The following is a 24,078-nucleotide window of genomic DNA, read 5'->3' on the forward strand; positions in this document are numbered from 1 at the left end:
ATTACAACTACAGAACAACCATCATTCAGAACCGCCTGAAATCTAGCTAAAGAAAGTCCTACAATCAGGGATTTAAGGAAGAAGCCATACCAAGACTGGTAGAAAGGGTGGAGATGTGGAACAGGCTAGTCCTACATCCATGTGTGATGCTTTAAGGTTGGGAGACATATCTTGGCTATGGAAGTCCCTCTGGAGGAGCAAGGGGTCCCAGTCCCACACCACACCTTCCAGCCCAGGGATCCAGGGCCAAGAAGAGAAGTTCTCCATAACTTCTGGCTGTAAAAACCAGCAGAGATTGTGGCTGAATGAGACAGAGAACTGCTGAAGTCCCAGGCAGTTCCTCTGAAAGGGCACATGCACAGACTTACTTGGATCCACTCTCTCTGAGATCCACTGGTGCAGCAGCTTGAAAGGAACCAGGGACATACAGGGAGGAACTGAATTGTTCAGCATCAGGGTGAGAGCTGGGGAAGGCAACTTTCTGCCAGAAAAAAGGCTGGCAGAGGCCAATGTTCCTTTTCTGAGCCCTCCCCCCACAGACCCAGCAGGTGTGTTCCATATCTAAGTCTCCATCAACCTGGCTCACACTGTTCACCCCACCCTACTGATTCCCTGAGACCACCCCCCCCCCCGAAATTGTGGGCCCACCCAGGCCCACCCATTTCTATACAAATAGCCTCTTTTGCCTCATGCTTAGGGCTTTCCCAAAATCTCTCAAACAAGTAACATCTGGCCTCTGCATACCCTGTACCTCTTTCTAAGTGGCTCCAGGCCTGGCACTAATGGCAGTCAGGCTTGGTTTGCAGATTGGCCTCTCCTGGGCCCCTCCAGGCCCAGTACAAGTAGAAATTATTTGCAGATCACTCTGTAGCTTGTGCTGGGTGAACCCAGGCAGGGCACAGTGGTGACTGATCTAGTATCTCCTGGGAGGCCCCAGAGCCAGTGCACCCAGTGGACAGCTTCAGACCATGCTAGATTAAAACCCTACCACCTCCATGAGCTATACACTAAAGGGGCAGACTTGGTGAGCACCAAAGCTCCACTGAAGCAAGTTCTACTCCATACAGTTGAATCCTGAACAGCAACTCCTCTGCTGTAGTCACAGCTGGTCCTCACAGCGAATTTGCCTGGGGGTCAATCCCTCACAGTGACACCAACAACAATCAAGGGTCAACAACAACAAGACAGTGCACACAGCCCACACAGGGGCACATCTGGAGCACCCAGCTCGGGTTAGTGGGGAGGCTGCACCACTGGATCCTACAGGACATCTTCTACACAAGGCCACTCTACCAAGTCCAGGAGATATAGAAGTCTTTCCTACTACATAGAAACAAACATAAGGAAGAAGCCAAAATGCAGAGATAAAGAAACAGGTCCCAAATGAAAGAACAAGAGAAATCTTCATGAAAAGAATTAAATGAAATGGAGGCAAGCAAATTACCAGATATAGAGTTCAAAAAAATGGTTACAAGGATGTTCAAGGAACTTACTGAGAACTTCAACAGCATAAAAAAGGACACAGAAACCATAAAAAAGAACCAGTCATAAATGGTGGATACACTAAGTAAAATGAAGAATAATGTAGGGGAATCAAAAGTAGAGTAGATGAAGCCAAAAGCCAATTGGCAATTTGGAATATAAAGAAGCAAAAAGCACCCAGTCAGAACAGCAAAAGGAAAAAAGAACCCCAAAAATGAAGATAGTGTAAGGAGCCTTTGAGATAACAAGTGTATTATGGGGGTACCAGAAGGAGAAGAGAGAGAGTAAGAAGTTGAAAATCTATTTGAAAGAAATAATGACAGAAAACTTCCCTAAACTGCTGAAGACATACAAGTCCAGGAAGCATAGAGAGACCCAAACAAGATGAACTCAAAGAGGCCTACACAAAGACACATTATAATTAAAATCTAAAAGGTTAAAGACAAAGAGTAAACCTTAAAAGCAGCAAGAGAAAAGCAAGGGAGGTCCCATAAGGCTGTTAGCTGGTTTCTAAACAGAAACTTTGCAGGCCAGAAGGAAGTGGCATGAAATATTCTAAGTGATGAATAGCAAGGACCTACAACAAACATTACTCTATCCAGCAAAGCTATTATTTAGAATTGAAGGCCAGATAAAGACCTTCCCAGACAAGAAAATGCTAAAGGAGTTCATTACCACCAAACCAGTATTACATGAAATGTTAAAGGATCTTCTTTAAGAAGAACAAGAAAGAAAAAAAAGATAAATATATGAATAATAAAATGCCAATAAATACATATTTATTAACGATTTAACCTAAAAAACAAATAAATAAACAAGCAGAACAGAAACAGACTCAGAGATACAGAGAACATTTTGACAGTTGCCAGACAGAAGGGGGTCAGGGGGATGGTTGAAAAAGGTGAGGGGATGGGAAAGTACAAATTCATTGTTATAGAATAGTCATGGGGATGTAAAGAACAGCATAGGGAATCTATAATAATAAAAGCATAATATGCTAATTAGATCGGACAGCCGGATGACCTTCCGGATGAAGCTGCGATGGCAGGGGCGAGGCAGAGGTGGCTAGGGGCAATCAGGCAGGCAGGCAGAGTGGTTAGGGGCAATCAGGCAGGCAGGCAGGTGAGTCGTTAGGAGCCAGAGGTGCCGGATTGCGAGAGGGTGCAGACTGGGCTGAGGGACACCCCCCCCCACCCCCCTGTGCATGAATTTTGTGCACTGAACCTCTAGTATAGTCAATAATATTCTAATAACTATTTATGGTTTCAGATGGGTATGAGATTTATAAGAATGACCACTCAGTAAGTTACATAATGTCTAATCACCAGGGTGTACACCTGAAACTAATATATCATATGTCAATGGTAATTTTAAAAATTTTTTAAAAACTGTTGAAAAAGAACTGCCATTTCTAATTGTTAATACATGGAAGATAAGAACTGAAAGGAATGAGAAATTATAATGAATATGTAAATATATTTAATACAAAATTCATTTTAAAAGAGTCATCAAGAAAGCATGTGGAGTCATCTTGATAAAAAGTGATGGGAATATTCCACTTCTAATATTATTATATTTCAGTTTCACAATGTCTTCCAAATGCAAATAGTTCATACTTTGTCTTTGTCCCTGTGGGAAATTTCCCATGCCAGCAGTGACTGAAGTGCTGTCCTAAAATGGGGACACTGATTCAGGCCTCGCATTTGTATATCCTCCACTCTGCTCCAGGAAACTGCTCCACTTGGAGTGTATCTCCAGACAGAATTTTAGGAATGGTCGTCTCTAACGTCAGAAGCAGGGTTAGGATGACTGCTGGATGCGCTACTTCCTGACTCTGCTTCTGTCATAGGTGGCAGGACAAGAGGAGTTGTGTCACAGATGAAGAAGTAAGGTCGGAGAACACCATTGAACAGTTGGCTGAACGTGTAGATGTAAGACCCGTTTGTGATGTCATAAAAGGAGATTTCACCGGCTTCATAGTCCAAGAAAATCCCAATGCGACGAGGCCGTTCTAGGTGGAGGAGAGGCACCGATGGGGAGGCCAGGACCATGTACTCGTTCTCCTTCAGCAGCCACATGGCCCACACTCCGTTCTCGGGAGATGGTGTAGTTTCCCCCTTTCTTGGCACTGTGTCTTGAGAGACTCCTAACCCCCACTCTGCTCTTTCTCCCACCATGACTTCCCAGTAATGCCTTCCTGATGAGAAGTTCTGCAAACCCAGGATACAGGGCCACGTGTCAAATCGCTCGGGGTTGTTGGGGACATCCCTCCACAGTTCTCCGTCCTGCACACTGCGCAGGTCAGCGGTCAAGAGGAGGCTAGGGTGTGCTGTGGCCGGGTCCAGCTTTACATCAACTGTGGAAAAAATGTTGTGGGACATGGAAAAGAATGGAAAAGGCTGGTGAACACATAGGAACCCATTCTATTGAAGAGAATAGTCACGCCATTCCTCATTCTCTAACAACTGCTAGAGAACGCACAGTAAGTATTTCATCTTGCAGGTCACTGAGAATTTTCTTCATTACATTTGAGTGTGTTCCACTGCTACTCTGAATCCAGGGCTCATGATTGCCCCATTGAAAACATAAACACTGATGCTATAACAAAACAAGTGCATAACCACTTAGCATCCTTTTCTCTACACCCAAAGCACTCAGGTGCTCTTTGGAATATCTTTTTGAATTTAAAATAAAATTTAAAAACTACTTGGAATACATAAAATTTCTTCTAAGAAACTATAAGAAAATGTCATTAATATAAAAACCACCACTTTCAAAGCTATGCTAGGTGGAATTCTGAGGTAAAACCCGTGACCTTCATACTCTGGTGATACTCAAGAGGGAGATGATCTGGGTGGCTCTAATATAATCACATCAACCTTTAAAAAAAAAATCAGAGAGGTTGCTCTGGATATTGGGCTCATGCCAGAAAAAGGCAGAGATATTTGATCTGTCATTGCTGGCTTTGAAGATGGAGGGGGCACCCCATGAGGAGAAAGGCAGTTGACCTCCAACCGACAGTCAGCAAGGAAATGGGGATCTGAGCCCTACAACTGCCTGGAAATGCATTATGCTAAGAACCTAAGTAAGGTTGGAAGTGATTCTTCCCCAGATCTTTCATAGAAGCCTAGCCTGGCCAACAACTTGATTGTGATCTTGTGAAACCCTAAGCAGAGAAGCCAGCCCACCCCATCTGGAAGTCTTGAGCTAATAAATGCATGTGATTTTAAGTAACTACTAGTAAGTCTGGGGCAGCAACAGAACACAAATACTGACACTGAGACGTCCCAATGAGATTGATGTGAAATTCTACTCGTAAACATAATAAGTAAATGTACATATGAAATCTGGGTGAAGAAGTAAGAATGTAAAATATTCAGTGCTTTCTCTTTATAAATAATAAAAAATAGTGAATTTCATTAATGTAGTTTTAGTTTTAATATCACAATAACAAACATTACTACTATGATTGCTATTCTTATTTGTCTCTAAGTCACTTATAGTGATGTTTTGTTAATACTCACACCTGATTAACCCAATCACGCTATTCATCCGCTTACAATTGTTCACTGATTCCTTAGTTGACTTAGAGGTAAAGCATCTAGATCAGAGGTCTAATTACTGTCCTCCCAACTCTGCCACCGAAGTACAGGCCTCCTCACAGGTCCTAAAAGACCTCTATCATACTTCCTTCTCTGGAAGGCTCGCCTCTAGATCAGATGTTGAAGCATCCATCTTATATAAAAACTGCTGTTTGAAATTTTAACCCTGCTATTTGGCTTCTGTAAATGCTTGCTTGCTTAAATAATAAGGAAAATAAGACTACTCCCACCTCAGAGAGGCCATTAAACCTTCCCCGGACGAAGTTATCAGTGCTGGCACCAGGCCAGGCCTTTGGTTGAGGTCTCAAGGCCCCAGCACATACGGGCTCTTTAAGAACTTGCAAAGGGGGCCGGAAACACCCCATATTTGGGAGACAAAGAAGGTAAAAACATATAAATAGGGAAAATTCCTCCATGTTGGGGCCCAGAATTTGAGAGACATTTTCCTCTGGACCCGCGCGTAATAAATGTAACTCCATCTCTCTTAGTATTGCTTGGTTCTTCTCCGGTCTTCTGTAACAATGTTAGCTGAGTTATTCCCTACTGGGTCAGGCCTTCCTCCAGCACAAAATTCAAAAGTAGATGCCCTACCCCCAGAACTTCTGGTCACCCTTACTTTCTCCTTTTTTTCAATATTCTGTATCATCTTCTAACATTTCCTGTATATTGAAAAATTTAAGTAATATTAGCAACATGAAGCTGGGATTTGTAGCATTTTTGTTGTTCACTGACATATATTTCAATGCTTAGAAAAGTGGCTGGCATATTTGTTGAACTGATTAATTGATCACTTTAGTCTGTAAATAGCATTGGGAATATGAGGACATGAATTCTGAGAGTATAATGATTGTAAGAATTTATGCAGTTGATATATATAAATCTGCCTATCAGAACATGGGTTAAGTCATTGAACATCACTGCTAAAGAAGGGATTGGGGTTGTTGGGGAGGGGAGGGTTTGGAGCATAACTTAGTTTTATTTTTTATTATAAAAATTTCAAATAATGTTAAAAATATAAAGAATAAAGTAAAAATCACAATAAATCCCATCTGTAATAGGTAAGCATTATTATCCTACCTAATAATAGACAAATATGCAAATTGACCACACCTTCGCTACACCCAAGCCACGCCCACCAGCCAAGCCACGCCCACTGACCAATCAGGACGAGTATGCAAATTACCCCAACCAAGATGGCGGTTAATTTGCATATCAAGACAGCGTAGAAAGAAGCCAAGAGCTGCAGAAGGGAGCAAAGCTGCGGAGAAGCAAGCAAGCGGGGCGGAGGAGAAGGGAGGAGCGGAGGCGGGGCTGGGGGAGAAGGAAGGAGAGCAGGCGGGGTGGGGGGGAGAGAAGGGAGAAAAGCAGGCAGGCTGCTAGTGTATATATAAATAGCGTTCCCGTTGCAGGAAGAATCCTGCAATAGGGTTTCCTGCTGCACTCTACCCCGCCCTGCCTGCTCTCCTCCCTTCTCCCCTGCCCCGCCTTCTCCGCCAGCCCGCCTGCTTTTCTCCCTTCTCCGCCAGCCTGCCTTCTCCGCCAGCCGGCTTGCTCTCCTTCCTTCTCCCCCGGCCCTGCCTCCGCTCTCCCCCCACCCCTTGCTTGCTTCTCTGAAGCAGCTCTTGGCTTCTTTCTACGATGTCTTGATATGCAAATTAACCACCATCTTGGTTGGGTAATTTGCATACTCGTCCTGATTGGTTGGTGGGCGTGGCTTGGGTGTAGCGAAGGTGCGGTCAATTTGCATATTTGTCTATTATTAGGTAGGAGATGTATTTTGCATAAATGGAATTAATTTTATATGATTTTATATTTTTATAGTCTTCTTCTTTCATTCAATAATATGTTCTATTTTCTATGATTCAGTAATATCTATGTCTTTTTTTCCCCTCTTTATGGAAGATATTGGGTGACACTGGTTAACAAAATAATACAGCTTCAGGTGCACAATTCTACAACACGTCATCTGTACACTATACTGTGTGTTCACCACCCCAAGTCAAATCTCAGTCCATCACCATTTATCTCCCCCATATCCTCCTCTAGCTCTTCCCACCCCTCTTCCTCCCCAGCAATCACTATGGGACAAGGCTGTTTCCCATTAAGTAGTGAAACCACTATATAGTCATAATACATTTTCATTATTGGTATAAGTTGTATTTTTTTTAATTAAAAAATGGAATCTGGCCCTGGCCAGTTTGCTCAGTGGTTAGGGTGTCAGCCCTCAGACCAACGTGTCTTGGGTTCAAGGGCACATACCTCAGTTACACGGTTGCTGGTTCAATCCCCAGCCCCAGTCAGGGTGTGAGCAGGAGGCAACCAATCAATGTGTCTCTTTCACGTCAATGTTTTTTTCCTTTCTCTCTCTCCCTCCCCGTTCCTTCCACTCTCTAAAAGTCAATGGAAAAAATATCCTCACTTGGGTGAGGATTTTAAAAAAAAAAAAATTGAATCTGTACTGTTGTAAAGAATAACATAATCAGGCCAAACCAACTAATTTATGACACCACAGTCATTCCTACCTAAAAATAATTGACTATTTTTTACTTTATTAATTTTCTAACTTAAGCGACTCATCAAGTTGACAGATAATAAAATAAGCCAAACTTATTATCTGACTAGAGACCCAGTGCACGAAATCCTTGCACTGGGGGGCGGGTGTCCCTCAGCCCAGCCTGCGCCCTCTTGCAGTCCGGGAGCCCTCGGGGGATGCCCGACTGACAGCTTCTGGCTGGGAGTGCACTAACCACCAGGGGGCAGCTCCTGTGTTGAACAGGATTGGGCCAAAACCAGCTCTCTGACAGGGGTCCTGGATTGCAAGAGGGCACAGGCCAGGCTGAGGGATCCCATCGGTGCATGATCAGGACCGGGAAGGGATGTGAGAGGTTGGCCAGTTGGGGAGTAACTGCAGGAGGGCTCCAGGGCATGTCCGGCCCATCTGGCTCAGTTCCGATTGGCCGGACCCCAGCAGCAAGCTAACCTACCGGTTGGAGCATCTGTCCCCTGGTGGTCAGTGCACATCATAGCGACTGGCCGACCAGTCGACTGTCTGGCCCATGGTGGCCAGTGCACATCATAGCGAGCCGTTGAGCAGCCTTAGCATATCATCAGCATGTTACGCTTTGATTGGTTGAACGGACGACCGGACACTTAGCATATTAGGCTTTTATTATATATGATGATACTCTGCAATGCTTTTATATTGATGTGTTTTTTTTTCTGTTTTCAAATATGTTTCATCTAGTCCTTCAAATTATACTGTTTTAGCATTTTCTAAACAAGAAAATGCAGATTTATTGGAACTAATGTTACTCCTGTCACAACTACTGAGCCCACTATTCTAACCAAATGCAGCATATATTGGCATCAAGACTGTTCACCCACATCCCCGTCCTCTTGCCTCTGGGCATGGTGCGGTCTCCCATCCCCTTACAGTCTGGCATTGCCACGGGACACATTTTCATTAATAGCATCATCGGGGAAGCCACGTGCACCACCTCAGCACGTGCACCGTCAGGAGCAGTGCCTGGTTCCCCACAACCTCGCCCTCCCCATGGCTACCAGCAACACGAAGGAGGTGGGCTCTGTCTGCAAGGGCCCAGAACGAGATGATGTGAAGCCAAACCCTCCACAGTCCAGTAATAAACCAATAACATGACCTCAAAATAAACCTGTGCTGACTTTGGTCACGAAACTTTGGGTTCTGCTTTGTTACTGTCCCTGACTGCTCCAGTAAGCAGCCAGACCCCAAACACCATTGTCCTCCAAGCTCTAAGGTGCAACCCACCTTGGAACTTCCTCAACATTTCTCTCATCCCAGGGATTCGACACATGGTCTTCAGCTCCAGGGGGATGGACTCCGGTTCCAGCTGTGTGACACTCTTACTTCTGCGAAGAGCACAGAACCCACAGTTTTCAACATCCACCAACCTCCTTGGCCCCTCCCAACCCGTGCTCTGCTTCAGAAAGTAAACATACCGGCTCAAGGTTCCTCTCACCCCCTGGAAATAAAAGAGAAATACAAGCAGGTGTGAGTTCGATATCAGAACTGCTTTTGACAAAATGGGGACAAACCATGAACATCTCTTTAGGAACTATTGGAAATCACTAACTATTACTAAGATAGAGTACAGAAGACATGACTCTCCCTTAATAAAAAACAAAAATAGGCAGTTGTTGAATTTTCTCATGAATTTCAAATAATATAATCAGTTTCCCTCTATGAGAATAGAATATACAAAGTTTAAGTTAATTCCTATGATATCTACCAATTTAACTATTTTCCAAATTGATAACTCTGACATTTGGATATTTTAATAAAGAGTTACGTTCTGCCACAAATGTATGTGGGGGAAAAGGGGGAAGGGGAACACCTGCAATAAAGTCAACATTAAAATAGTTAATAAGAAATAACTTAAATATCTGCAGAATGTGTTTGAGAAAGTGAAAGGTATAGACATAAAACATTACTCTCAATGTCTCTGAAAGAAAACCCCAAATTCCTCATTTCTATGGACTCTTATGTGAACAGGTTCCCTAAGTGGATAAAGACACCATTTTATCGCCAAGTAGATTATTAAATAAATCAACTGCATACATTTCTCCTCTCCCTCTAAGAACGTTCACCTATCAGATTAATTTTTATAAGTAGGAAATGACAGAGTTTATATTTATGGCAGACCTTGTTCTTGGCCATTGGATGTAGTTTACTGATACTGGGGGGAAAGGGAAAAGTGAGGATGAAAATAAAAAGAAATCATTTGAATACATCCTCCTAAGATTTGCATTATAAATCATTTTAACATTTATTTGGTGCTAATGAATGTTCATTTTAAATAAGTTGTATTTTGAGATATGACAAGACAATGAATGTTATTTAAAATGCTACAGTTCTGCCCTGACCGGTTTGCCTCAGTGGCTGGAGTATCTGCCTGCGGACTGAAGGGTCCCAGGTTCGATTCCGGTCAAGGGCATGTACCTTGGTTGCGGGCACATCCGCAGTGGGGGGTGTGCAGGAGGTAGCTGATCGATGTTTCTCTCTCATTGATGTTTCTAACTCTCTATCCCTCTCCCTTCCTCTCTGTAAAAAATCAATAAAATATATAGAAAAAATAAAAATAAAAAATAAAATGCTACAGTTCTGCCCTGGCTGGTGTGGCTCAGGTGGCTGAGTGTTGTCCTGTCCACCGAAAGGCGGCAGGTTCAATTCCCAGTCAGGGCACCTATCCGGGTTGTGGGTTTGATCCCTCCTGGGCTGTAGGGGAAGCAGCTCTCTCACATCGATGTCTCTCTCTCTCTCTCTCTCTCTCTCTCTCTCTCTCTCTCACACACACACACACACACATCAATAAAAAAATATCCTCAGGTGAGGATTTTTTAAAAATGCTGACGTTCTTGTGTTTACCTACTGTTTAAAATTTAAATTAAAAAATCCTTTCTGACCTTTAGTTTGCTCACAAGGAAATAGGTATAGCAACAATAACAATAAGCAATAATAATTTTTACATAGAGATATCTGAAAGACAAAATGGATAAAATTAAATATAAATGCTTTGTAGCCGAAACCGGTTTGGCTCAGTGGATAGAGCGTCGGTCTTCGGACTGGAAGGTCCCAGGTTCGATTCCGGTTGAGGGCATGTACATTGGTTGCGGGCACATCCCCAGTAGGGGGCGTGCAGGAGGCAGCTGGTCGATGTTTCTCTCTCATCGATGTTTCTAGCTCTCTATCCCTCTCCCTTCCTCTCTGTGAAGAATCAATAAAATATATTTAAAAAAATAAAAAATAAAAATAAATGCTTTGTAAATTCTTCATTTAATGACCTCACTGTGCTAAGTCACCATCCTTGCATGAGGATATGAATCACTTAGTTTAGAAACCTCTGAGAAAGTTGATGGGGCTAAGATAGAATAAAGTCTGCCTGGGAACCTCTATCACGTGGTTCAATCAGATGACATGCATGCATCCAGGACGGCATTTCCGATTACCCAGGATTAACGCTTTCATGGAAGAGAAAGTGAACATGTCCGTCTCCCTGCCATTTGTCTAGTCTATAATAGCACACAGAATCTGAGCAAGCTGCACCAAGCTCTGCACTTGCACTGTGCCTGGGACGGGCATGCGATGCGGCTGTTGGCCTTAAATTTTAATGCGAAAATCCCAATCTGGACAACTTAAAACGGAATGATATGCTTGGCTAATGCCCGAGACAGGTTACCAAAGACTTTCTGAGTTGGCCATCACTGAATACAGCAATATAGTCATTGACAGATTGTGAGGTTTTAATAAGTGTTTTAGGCCAACATAGCGTAGGCTGTCCTTCTGTTTAATGTTACACAAGTGATAAAATTAATTTAAAAAAAATATTTAGGTTTTTCGCTTCAATGTGAACTATTTTATATGATTCTGGAGGATCCCCTGGTTCTCATGCGCTTCTGGTGAGCTCGAGGGTGCCCTTTCCGCGGGGCTGGGCGCTGCAGCCCTCCGGGACCTCACCTCCAGCAGATCCAAGGCGGGGAGCCGGCAGCGGTCCTCCAGCTCCCGCGCCAGCTCCCGCAGGGCCCTGCCGTGCTGCGCCAGCTGCCGCTGGCCTTCGCGCAGTCTCTGCAGCGTGGCGCGCTCCTCCAGCTCCAGCCGCCGCAGCTGCAGCTGCTCCTCCTGGGCCAGGAAGCCGCGGTACTTCTCGAACTCCAGCCGGAAGCGCTGCCTCTGCGTTTCCACCTTCTCCTGCAGGGAGAGGTGACTTCCATCACCAGGGCGGGGCGCGGCGCCTGCTGCTGCCTTCCTGAGGCAGTGAGGCTGGGAAAGGCCGCGTCCTGTGTGCGCGCAGCTCCCCCACTCTGGGCACGTACTGGCTGATTTTAAAAACACGCATGACCCCTGACTTGACAGGCCTTTCAAGCTGAGAGTTTAAGGAAGGCATGGATTTGGTCTTGGGGACAATGCACTTTTATATTCCAGTTTCAGCAATGGATACACAATGTGGGGAAAGAGGAGTACGGGTATTAGAATTAAATGGCTATTAAATTATTGAGAAAACTCACTAACAGACCAGCTGAAGTTTAACATTAGAGGGATCACCAGAAGGAGCCATGCGCAGAAACAGCGGGATCATTAAGAGATCAGAGACCTGGGTCTATAGATGTGAACAAGGAAAGGCTTCGAGATCAGAGAACCTGGATTATCTTCTCCGTTCCCCATCTGGAACCCTGGGGCCAGCGCTCTCTGCAGAGTCCAGAAAGAGCTAAGCAGTCCTCAGGCCACTGACTGCAGACTTAACCTCAGGGATTTGGATTTCTACTCAAATCTCACCGCCATCATTTTTTAATAGACCTAAGAAACGTATTTGATACAGCAGCATTATATCTAAACTGAGTGCAACAGGCAAATAATTCTCCCACAGTCTCTCCACATTTTACATTCCCTGGCCCATATTTAAACATGATCACATCTTGGTTTGCTTAAAGAGAATAAAATATCACCTTTAAAAAAATTAATAATAGGGGAAAGTTAGGGAGAGGGGGGGAGATAAGAAATCAAACGAAGGACTTGTATGCATGCATATAAGCATAAACAATGGACGCAAAACTCTGGGGGGTGAGGGCAAGTGTGGGTGTGGGGTGGGGGGGGTAATGGAAAGATATGTACACATATAATACCTCAATAAAAAATTAAAAAAAATAAAATAAAATAAAAATTAATAATAGTTTTCCTCAACTCCCATAGAACTCAACCCCTCTCTCCAATTTCCCAACTCTATTTCCATCTACCTCTTTGTAAATGACTAGGTTCATATAATACTCACCTAGTTAAATGAACCAACTCTGAATTTGATAATCTGATCTGGAAGTACAACTCAGGCAATTCCTCCAGATGCTGGAGGCTATGGGGAGTGGAGCATGAGGGATCGTGTGGTGAGAAGGGGTTTGGCTGCAATGCATCGTCCCCTCATATTGTCATTTTCAGTACTACAATTATATCTACAGATATAGGAAGGAAAAGGGTTTTGTAGAATTTACAGTCCATCTTATCAAACCTGTGCTTGTTGCATTTGGCTCACATGGGTATATTCTCAATAATAAAGATCATGCAAATTTACTTGGCTTAGAACAGGAATCTTAGCATCATCTCTACTTTAGAATAACCAGTGTAGATTTTTTAAAAATGCAGGACCAAGATCTTGATATGGAGTTTCTAATTTTGTAAGTCTGCAGTCAGTTCAGGATTGAAAATAACAAATTATCAGATATCAAGTTATACTATAAAGCTACTCTACTCAAAACAGCCTGGTACTGGCACAAGAACAGGCATATAGATTAATGGAACAGAATAGAGATCCCAGAAATCAACCCAAGCCATTAAGCTCAATTAATATTTGACAAAGAAGGCAAGAGCATACAATGGAATCAAGACAGTCTCTTCAGTAAATGGTACTGGGAAAATTAGACAGGTACATGCAAAGAAATGAAACTTGACCACCATCTTAACATCATACACAAAAATAAACTCAAAATGGATAAAAGACTTAAATGTAAGTCATGAAACCATCCTAGAAGAAACCATAGGCAGCAAAATCTCAAACATCTCTCATAACAATGTTTACGAATACATCTCCTAGGGCAGTGGTCAGCAAACTCATTAGTCAACAAAGCCAAATATCAACAGTACAACGATTGAAATTTCTTTTGAGAGCCAAATTTTTTAAACTTAAACTTCTAATGCCACTTCTTCAAAATAGACTTGCCCAGGCTGTGGTATTTTGTGGAAGAGCCACACTCAAGGGGCCAAAGAGCCGCATGTGGCTCGCCAGCCGTGGTTTGCCAGCTCCGGTCCTAGGGCAAAGGAAACTAAGGAGAAAACAAACAAATGGGACTCCATCAAAATGAAAAGCTGCTGAACAGCAAAAGAAACCATCAACAAAATGAAAAGGGAGCCCACTGTATGGGAGAACATATTTGGCAATGATACATCTGATAAAGTGTTGATCTCCAAAAGATATGGGGAAGTCACACAACTTAACAAAACAAACAATCCAATTTAAAAATGGGCAAAGGACCTAAATAGTCTACTGGAGGCTAAAGCAAACAGTAGTTAGCATATTAATGCAAAAAGACCCTTTGGAAGGCCAATGGACTTTGATATTCAGCAGGGCTGAAAATCAGCATAATACTGCCCTGCTGTGAGCTCAATGGCTCAAGGCAATTTCCTAACCTAATAATCCATAGCTGTTTACCAAACTTTACCTTTGATCTGCCTGTATGTATTACTAAAGGGTAAATGTGTATTCAAGTAAATAAAAAGTGGACCAGCCAGAAGTTGGGGTACCTCTTCAAGAGAGAGGTCTCCACCTGACTCCCCATGCCTTCTAAATTCATATTTCTTGTATAGCATTTTCATTAGTGCGTCAGCCCCTCCTTCAGATCCTGAACCCCGCCTCAAAGGTTGCGGCAATAGACACTTCTCCAAAGCAGACATAAAGATGGCCAAGAGACATGTGAAAAATGCTCAAAGTTACTGATCATCTGAGAGATATAAATTAAAATGACAATGAGTTATCACTTCACCCCTGTCAGAATGTTTACCATCAACAAACCAACAAATGACAAGTGCTGGCAAGGATGTGAGGAAAAGGGAACCCTAGTACACTGCTGGTGGGAATGCAGATTGGTGCAGACACTGTGAAAAACAGTATGGAATTTCCTCAAAAAAATTAAATATGGAACTTTCATCTGACCCAGGGATCCCATTTCTAGGAATATATCCTAAGAAACCCAAAACACCAATCAGAAAGAATGTATGCACCCCTATGTTCATAGCAGCACAATTTACAATAGCTAAGATCTGGAAGCTGCCTAAGTGCCCATCAGTAGATGAATGGATTAAAAAAAGCCATGGAATACTATGCAGCAGTAAAATAAAATAAAAAAGGATCTCTTACCCTCTGAGACAGCATGGAGGGACCTGGAGAGTATTATGCTAAGTGAAATAAGCCAGTCAGAGAAAGACAAGTATCACATGATTTCATTCATATGTGGAATCTAATTAACAAAACAAACATATGACTTCATTCATATGTGGATCCAGAGACATGGGAGCATGGAACAGAGTGCGGAAGCTCAGAGGGAAGGCGGGGGCGGGAGGGTGGATAGGGAAAGATCAACCAAATAACTTGTATGCATATATGCATAACCCATGGACACAGACAATAGGGTGTGGAAGGCCTGTGGCAGGGGTACAGGAGGCTAGAAGGAGGAATAAAGGGGACAATCCCCCCAATAGGGGGAATAAAGGGAACATATGTAATTCTTTCAATAATAAAGATTTAAATTTTTTTAAAGACCCAAATGTGACAGTATGGCCCATATAACCAACACAAGGGACATTCCAAGAGCACCCAGATCATAAGATCAAGAAGACTACTACACTGTGTCCAACAAGAAGGCCATCCATTCAAGACAGGGAGGTACAGTAGTCTTATCCAATACAAAAAAGCACACTAAGTAGGGAAACAAAGTCACTGACCACAAATGAAAGAAGAGGAAGAATCTCCAGAAAAAGGGCCAAATTAAATGAAGGCAAGCAATTTATCAGATATAGAGTTAAAAGTAATGGTTATAAGGATGTTCAAACAACATAGTGAGAACTATAAGGAACTTAATGAGAACTACAAGGAACTCAGTGGGAACAACATCAGCATGAAAAATGACATAGAAACTATGAATAGGAAAGAGTCAGAAATGAAGAATGACATAGCTGAAATAATGAATAGCCTGGAAGGAATTAACAGTAGGTTAGAAGAACCTGAGGATCGAATTAGTGAATTAGAAATCAAGGTAGAAAAAAAATCACTCAATTAGAGCAGCAAAAAGAAAAAATACTTAAAAAGCAAGAGGACAGTTTAAGGGAACTGAGGAACAACACAAAATGCAGCAAAAATCCACATCATAGGGGTATCAGGGAAAGAAGAAAGTGAGCAAGGGCTAGAGAACCTGTTTGATAAAATACTGACAGAAAATTTCCCTAAACTGGAAGAGGAAAAAGTCCCATAAGTGCAGGAAGCACAATGAGACCAATAAAAATGAACACAAAGAGACCCACAGCAAGACACATCATAATTAAAATAGCAAACTTTAAAGACAATGAATTTTAAGGGCAACAAGAGAGAGAATCAGTTACCTATTAGAGAGCTCCCATAAGGCTATAGCTGATTTCTCAACTGAAACACTACAAGCTAGAAGGGAATGGCATGAAGTATTTAAAGTAATGAAGAGCAAGAATCTAAAACCAAGACTACCCTATCCAGCAAGGCTATCATTCACAATTGAAGGTGAAACAAAGAGCTGCCCAGACAATAAAAAAGTCTAAAGGAGTACATTACCACCAAACCAGCATTGCAAGAAATGCTAAAGGGACTATTGTAAGAAGAAGAAATAGAGAGAATGAGAAGAACGTGGGCATACAGAATAAAAATGGCAATAAATAAGTACCTATCACTAATAACCTTAAATGTAAATGGATTAAATGTCCCAACCAAAAGACACAGGATAGCTGAATGAATAAGAAAGCATGACCCAACTACATGCTATCTACAAGAAACTCACCTCAGAAAAAAAGACACACACCAATAATGAACAAAAACAAGCCCATCTACTATTGTAACAACCACAAAAAAATAGGGTATCTAGGAATAAATTTAACCAAGGAGATAAAAAGACCTGTACTCAGAAAACTATAGCACATTGAAGAAAGAAATTAAGCAAGATACAAATAAGTGTATACATATACCATGTTCATGGATTGGAAGAATTAACATAATTAAAATGTCCATACTACCCAAAGTAATATATAAGTTCAACTCAATCCCTGTTAAAATATCAATGGCATATTTTAAGATAAAAAAATATTCCAAAATGTATATGGAACCGAAAGACACTGAATAGCTGCAGTCATCTTGAGAAAGAAGAAGAAATTTGGAGGTATCACAATACCAAATTGCAAACTATGCTACAAGGCCATTGTAATCAAAACAGCCTGGTACTGGCATAAGAACAGGCATATAGATCAATGGAACAGGACAGAGACCCCAGAAATACACCCATGTTTTAATGGTCACATTTAGTATTTGACAAAGGAGGTAAGGACATACAATGGAGTAAAGACAGTCTCTTCAATAAATGGTGTTGGGAAAATTGGACAGGTACACAAGAAAGAAAAGAAAGGAGGGAAGGGAAGGGAAGGGAAGGGAAGGGAAGGGAAGGGAAGGGAAGGGAAGGGAAGAGAAGGGAAGGGAAAGAAAGAAACTAGACCACTAACTTACACCATACACCAGAATAAACTCAAAATGGATAAAAGATTTCAATGTAAGTCATGAACCATAAGATCCTAGTAGAAAACAGGCAGTAAAATCTCAGACATCTCTCGCAGCAATATTTTTGCTGATGTGTCTCTGAGAATAAGAAAAACTCAGGAAAAAAATAAACAAATGGGACTACAAAATACTAAAAAGCTTCCCCACAGTAAAAGAAACCATCAACAAAATGAAAAGAGAACCCACTGTATGGGAGAACATATTTGCCAATGATATATCTGATAAGGCGTTAGTCTCCAAAATATATAAAGAACTTACACAAATCAACACTGGAAGACAAACAATCCAATTTTATAGTAAAAATGAGCAAAGGATCTGAATAGAAACTTCTCTAAAGAGGACATACAGATGGCAAATAGACATATGAAAAAAATGCTCAATATCACTAATCATCAGAGAGATGCAAATAAAAACTTCAATGAGGTATCACCTCGTACCTTTTAGAATGTCAACAAACAACAAGTGCTGGTGAGGATGTGGAGAAAAGGGAACCCTAGGGCACTGTAGGTGGGAGTATGGACTGGTGAAGCCATTACAGAAAACAGTATGGAGTCTCCTCAGAAAACGTAAAATGGAACCGCCATTTGACCCAGTGATCTCACCTCTGGGAATATCCTAAGAACCCTGAAACACCCATCAGAAAGAATGTATGCACCTCTGCTCAGGGCAGCATTATTTACAATAGCCAGGATCTGGAAGCAGCCCAAGTTCCCATCAGCAGATGAAGGGATTTTTTAAAAAAAGCTGTAAAAAGGAAGCATGGCTCCACCTGGAAAGTATTATGCTAAATGAAATAAGCCAATCATAGAAAGTCAAATACCATATGACCTCACTTATATTAGTATGTGAAATCTAATGAACAAAATAAACTGACGAACAAAATAGAACTGGAAGCATGGATACATTAAACAGACTGACAAATGTCAGAGGGGAGGGGTTGGGGTGAACTGGATAAAGAAGGTGAAGGGATTAGCTAAAGAACATACCATATATGTAAAGCCCATGGACACAGACAACAGTGTGATGAAGGCCAGGGGAAGAGGACACGAGGGGGGGGGAGAAGGGGGGCTGAGGGGACAAGGGGGGGCGGGAGTGGGGACATCTGCAATAGTGTCAACAATAAAATATTCAAATGTAAAAAAGGAGGCTGAACGTCCAAATGATCCTGCTGTATGTATGATGGATCTCCTCTAGCTGTGTTTCATCAGTATCAATGCTATGAAATGTTTATTATTCATTCATCCAGCAAATGCAATCTTCAACCTTGTAGTGGCAGAACCAGACTCTGCTCGAGGCTCCAGGGATGCACCAGTGAGATACAGTGAGAGCCAGATCAGCAAAGCTGTCTATGATTCAGGTGGGGGTTACAGATAAGAAGGGCGCAGCTGTAACAAAAGTGCTGGGGCAGGGAAGAATACTTTAATGATCCAAATGTGCATCCTTCAAACATGCAAGCCTTCTGAAGTCACAATATTCTCGTACCTTCCAGATGACCGTTTTCTTCCCCACGTTGGCCTCCTGAGTCAAGGCCTCCTCCATCTCTTTCCTCACAAGGTCCAGGGCCATCTGGAGCTTCACCTGTTTGGGAAGATATGCTGAGACAATTAAGATGCCCTCGTTCAGTATCTATCCCGACAAGGTGTGTCAGGCGCTACAAAGATCACCTGAAACAGGCCTTGTGAGCATAGCAATATGTCCAATCTCGTTATAACGAAATGAAATATAAATACACTTTGTTAATGTGAGACATAATCAAAGGTGTATCTAAAAGTATGTTCATTATGGCATATTTGAAATAGTAAAACCAAAACTAACCAAAATATTAAAAGTAGGAGGTAAGAAAAATGTATTTTACATTAACAGGATAAAATTAAAATAAGGGGCTTAATAAGAAATACTCAAAATTATAAAGTTAATTAAAATAAGTATATTTTATGTAATGTGATACCAATTTTGTAAAATGTGCTTTAAAGAATATATAAAAACTAGGTAGTATCAGTAAAAACATTCAATAGGTTAAAAAACCTTACCTATTAGTGCCTGTTGAGCAAAAATGTTATTCCTTAACCTGTACATGTTAACTTCCAAAAATTATTTACTACTTTGGAATCAGAAAAGTGTTTATTATTATTAGGCAACAAGAAACCATATAAGTTGGTATTTATTCAATGAAAAAGAAATAGAGAATGTTGTAAATCTCATAAGGAGTGAAAAAAATTTAATGAAAACTAAATCTCCTTTCAACCCTAGCCCCTGCTAGAGGTAAACACATATTTAATTTGCAGAGAACACACACAAAGATACACCTACACACAAATTTTAAAAACTCTACCCAAAGTCATTCAATAAGCCTCATAACATAAAAACTCATGCCAAAGTCATTAATAAGTCCTACACACCAGTTATTTCTACAAAATAATAAGAATAAAGTAGCCGAAACCGGTTTGGCTCAGTGGATAGAGCGTCGGTCTGCGGACTGGAAGGTCCCAGGTTTGATTCCGGTCAAGGGCATGTACATTGGTTGCGGGCACAACCCCCGGTGGGGGGTGTGCAGAAGGCAGCTGGTCGATGTCTCTCTCTCATTGATGTTTCTAGCTCTCTATCCCTCTCCCTTCCTCTCTGTGAAAAATCAATAAAAAATATATTTTTTTAAAAAAAGAATAAAGTAATGCTGGTAAAACACATTAGGATTAATGAAGGATTTAACACGACCGAAATGGCATTCATTTTAGTGTTTGAAAGGAACAGAAACACGTAGATGGAGGAAAGCTCCCTCCCGGGGAAGAAGTTGTGAGTGAAAGCAAGGAGGTGCCGAAGGCCTGGTGTGCTTGGGACAACAGTGACGAGGCTAGTGTTGCTGCATCTTGGCTGGTGAAGAAGACACTGTAGAAAGAGAACACGGAGCCCTAACAAGTTGAGACTGAGAGGCTAAGATGCTCAGAAGATGTTTATTTGGCACTTAATAGAAAGACTACTAAAATATAGAAAACGTCTCTAGAAAGATTACACTAGCCATGCTCTGTACAGTGCCTTCTGGATGTGAAGAAGGCAGAAACATTCCGCAAAAGTCTGGTTGGGAAATAGCTGGCACCTGAGTTGTGTAGGTGACAACCAAAACCAAAAAGAAAACTCCGAGAGGTATTTCTAGGTAAGTCCAGAGGGAAGCTGAAGGGATAAACACCCCAAATCTTGGCTTAAAACTAAGTTTTAAAAATAAAAGAAAGTTTGTACTTCAATTCATTTCATCGTGATAGTATTTCAGATAAACATGTCAATATCTCCTTTTGCTAGTAGCTGTTCCAGATGTCAGGAATTTAAATGTGTTCAGGCCCTGACTGGTTTGGCTCAGTGGGTAGAGCGTCCGCCTGCAAACCCAAGGGTCCCAGGTTCGATTCTGTGAAGGGCATGTACCTTGGTTGCAGGCACATCCCCAGAAGGGAGTGTGCAGGAGGCAGCTGATCGATGTTTCTAACTCTCTATTCCTCTCTGTAAAAAATCAATAAAATATATTTTTGAAAAATAAATAAATGTATTCAGAATATGTCCAGGAACTTTTGAGGAGCACCAGGAAGGAGAATTCTGTCTAGAGTTTCACAGATGACCCTTTTGGGGGGCAAGTATTCCTATAGGAGGCACCTCTTCATTAAGATGCTCACATCCTCAGTCCCCGAATATGAGTTGAATAAAGACCTGCTTGTGCCCTTAGCTCCTGGATTCCTATTGCAGAGCCCTGTGCCCACTCGGGCGCTATTTAACTAATACCCGAACCCCAGGACTGCGCTGGTAACGGTGTTGATAAGGCGAGGTAAACACCATGTAAAAGAAGGCGTTATGCCAATGGTTTTAGGAAGGTTTTCCATAAAAATGCACACCTGTAACCAAGCAGCAAGTGGACACCAGGGCTCTAACTGTGGGGCCCGGACTCTCAGCAGCGGAAAGGAGGAAAGTACAGGACGTGGCGGGGTGGGGGGGGGGGGGGGCTATGTGGGAGAGGGACCCTGCACAGCGGCGTGCGTCTGTGCTCCTTAGCCAGGGTCGCAGAGGGGGTACCACGGAGCAAAGGCAGGGACCCCCTTCCCAACCTGAGTGCGTGCTGTGGGAGGGGACTCATCTCACAGGGGGGATGCCAAGGGCGTGCGGAGGCTGGGGAGAGGGGGTGGTGCGGCAACGGCGATGGGGGCGCGGGGCCGAGTGCCAGGGGCACGCAGGGGAGGCGAGGAGGGCGGGGAGGCGGCGCTGGGCAGACACGAAATCCTTGGGAGCAGGCGCTGGCGCCAGGCCCTGTCCCAGGGCAGGTCCCCGGACGCTTCCGCTGGGCCTGCCGGGGTCCGAGGGCCCTTCCCGGCGGCCCGGCCGTCCGGCAGGTGCGCCGCGAGCACCGCTCACCTGGTGGCGCCGGGCGGCCTCCTGCAGCGGCGCCGTGCGGTGGCCCCGGTGCTCGGGGCCCGAGTCGCACGCCCAGCACAGCGCCGCCTGGTCCTCCTCGCAGAAGAGGCTGAGCTCCTGGCCGTGCCGCGCGCACTGCGGCCCCGCGGGGCTCGAGCCGGGCCCCAGCTGCCGCAGGCCGTCCACCAGGCTGGCCAGCTGCCGGTTGGGGCGGAAGCCCTCGCGCCGGAAGGGCCCGCGGCACTGCGGGCAGGCGAAGAGGCCGCCCGGCTCGCCGTCCGCCCGGTCGCAGAACTCGGAGATGCAGCGCCGGCAGAAGCTGTGGCCGCAGTCCACGCTGACCGGGTCCTGCAGGAAGTCCAGGCACACGGGGCACCGCGCCTCCTCCCGCAGGCGCTGCCCCGCCGACCCCGCGGCCATGCCCGTCTGCCCCGCGCCGGCCGTGCCGCCTCCCTCCTGCCCGCGCTCGCTCGGAGCGCCCTGCCGCCCGCTATCTCTCCGTCCTGCCTGCACTCCCGGGAGGGGCGCTGCCTGAGGACCAGCGGGCGCAGCACGCGTTTTATCTGCAGGATCGCGGTCAGGAGGCCAGAGGAGCCCCTCCCTGTGAAAAGCGACCGCGCACGGGCCCTGGGCACCGGGGAAAGGCACGCTGCAGGCCTCCTGGCACCTGGACGCGTCGGACGGGAGCCCCTGACTGTGTGCCTTCCTCTGCTCCTGTTTCCTCCTCCCGTGAACCGGGGAAGGGCTGAGAGCCTTCCTTCTGCCACGCTCTGCGCCACCCAGCAGCCTCCTCAGCCTTGACATACCTAAGGATTTCTTAACATCTTTTTTCCAAACTCCAACCTGTCTACTTCCTGTTAATTAGCTCATGATTTATTTTTTTTAATGAGTACATGAATTGAAGGGGAGATAGATGCCCGGATAGACGTGTGTGATGATGATAGGTCTATAGACCGGCAACATTCAGAGCATTTGAATAGCTACCTGGTTGGGCTCAGAGAGGATCCTGCGGGCCTGCCAGGGAGTGAGCATTGCTGCGCAGCGGACCTCAGAGGTGACAACGCTGGAGGCCAAGAGGTTCCTGGAAGGACAATCAGGCAGGGGCTGTCAGAGCTGCTGCTCCTGTGGACATGGGGGGACTGAGAAAGACAGGGAAGGAGGAGGATGATGTGACAGACAGTATGTGGGCGATCCTGACCCAGGATGAGTATGGTGAGGTCATTAGGTCATTGGAAGGTAGACATCTGCCATTGAGCAAAATGTAATGTGCATTTCGTTGAGTTTGAAGTGATAGTAGGCATGTCTGCAGCAAACTACCCAATCTGGTAGCCGGGCTCCCAGAGGCAAGGTGAGCACAAGACATGTGGCCCAGCTCTCAAGAGCCCTAACAACTGGGACAAGGAAGCTGGCCGGCGCTGCAAGTCTGTAACAGAGGACTCGGAACCAGCCTCTGGGGCCCCGTGGAACCCGCGCCAGCACCTGAAGAGCGCGTGCAAACCACAGGTGGGAGGGGGCCGGGGCAATGAGAGGGCAGAGTCCAGAGGAGCTGCAGAGGAGGGCGCAGGATCTACCCGTTACTCCAGCCCCAGGCAGGCTGGTGTGGGGCCAGATGAGGGTGAGTGACGGCAGATAAGGCCCCAGGGAGAAGCCAGGCCAGATGACTCAGGTCCCGGTGGCACTGCTCCCGGGACACTTGGCCTGGAGCGTTGGCAGCAGGCAGCATCTAAAAGGTCCGAGGGCATCTGCTGGAAGAGCATGTGCATAGTGAAATGGATAGGTTCTTGGAGAGCAGACACAGGCAGGTATGAGCTAACCCTGACGTTAGACAAGAGAGCAGAGGTACAGAGGGCTCCACGACAGAAATGTACCCTGACCCTGGGCTGGAGACTTGCTAGCTGAGGGGCTTTAGGGGAGCTGTGTCAACTTTCCATGCCCACTTCCTCTAACATGTGAGGACAGTGCTTGTGCCACTCAGGATCCAACGAGCTAATAGATATCACACATTTGACACAAGTCCTGGATGTAATATGCATATTTGAGAGAGAGAACATGTAGGAAAAGGAGTGAAAGAATAGTGAGACAGAATGTAAGCTACATGAGGACAGGGGGATTTATTTTTTTCTATTTGGTCCAATGCTATAGCCCCAGTACCTTGAGGAGTGACTGGCACATATGTACACCCAATAAATAGTAGGTGAATAAATAAGTGAATAAATGAATGAACAGAATCAGTACAGTTTATC

The 24,078-nt window shown here is 44.2% G+C and overlaps 1 protein-coding gene across 1 annotated transcript; it reads right to left on the reverse strand.

The window, feature by feature from the left end:
- Nucleotides 1–3,248: 3,248 nt before the first annotated feature.
- TRIM58 (tripartite motif containing 58) lies at nt 3,249–22,255 on the reverse strand (the record flags this gene model as incomplete). The annotated part of the gene is made up of 6 exons (XM_079770377.1): nt 3,249–3,838; nt 8,872–8,972; nt 9,063–9,085; nt 11,578–11,808; nt 18,932–19,027; nt 21,836–22,255. The coding sequence occupies 6 exons, from the start codon at nt 22,253–22,255 to the stop codon at nt 3,249–3,251; spliced, it is 1,461 nt and encodes a 486-aa protein (XP_079626503.1).
- Between the last annotated feature and the right edge of the window lie 1,823 nt (nt 22,256–24,078).

The sequence above is a fragment of the Cnephaeus nilssonii genome (assembly GCF_951640355.1).
Source record: "Cnephaeus nilssonii genome assembly, chromosome: 5".
In the NCBI taxonomy this organism is placed as follows: domain Eukaryota; kingdom Metazoa; phylum Chordata; class Mammalia; order Chiroptera; family Vespertilionidae; genus Cnephaeus; species Cnephaeus nilssonii.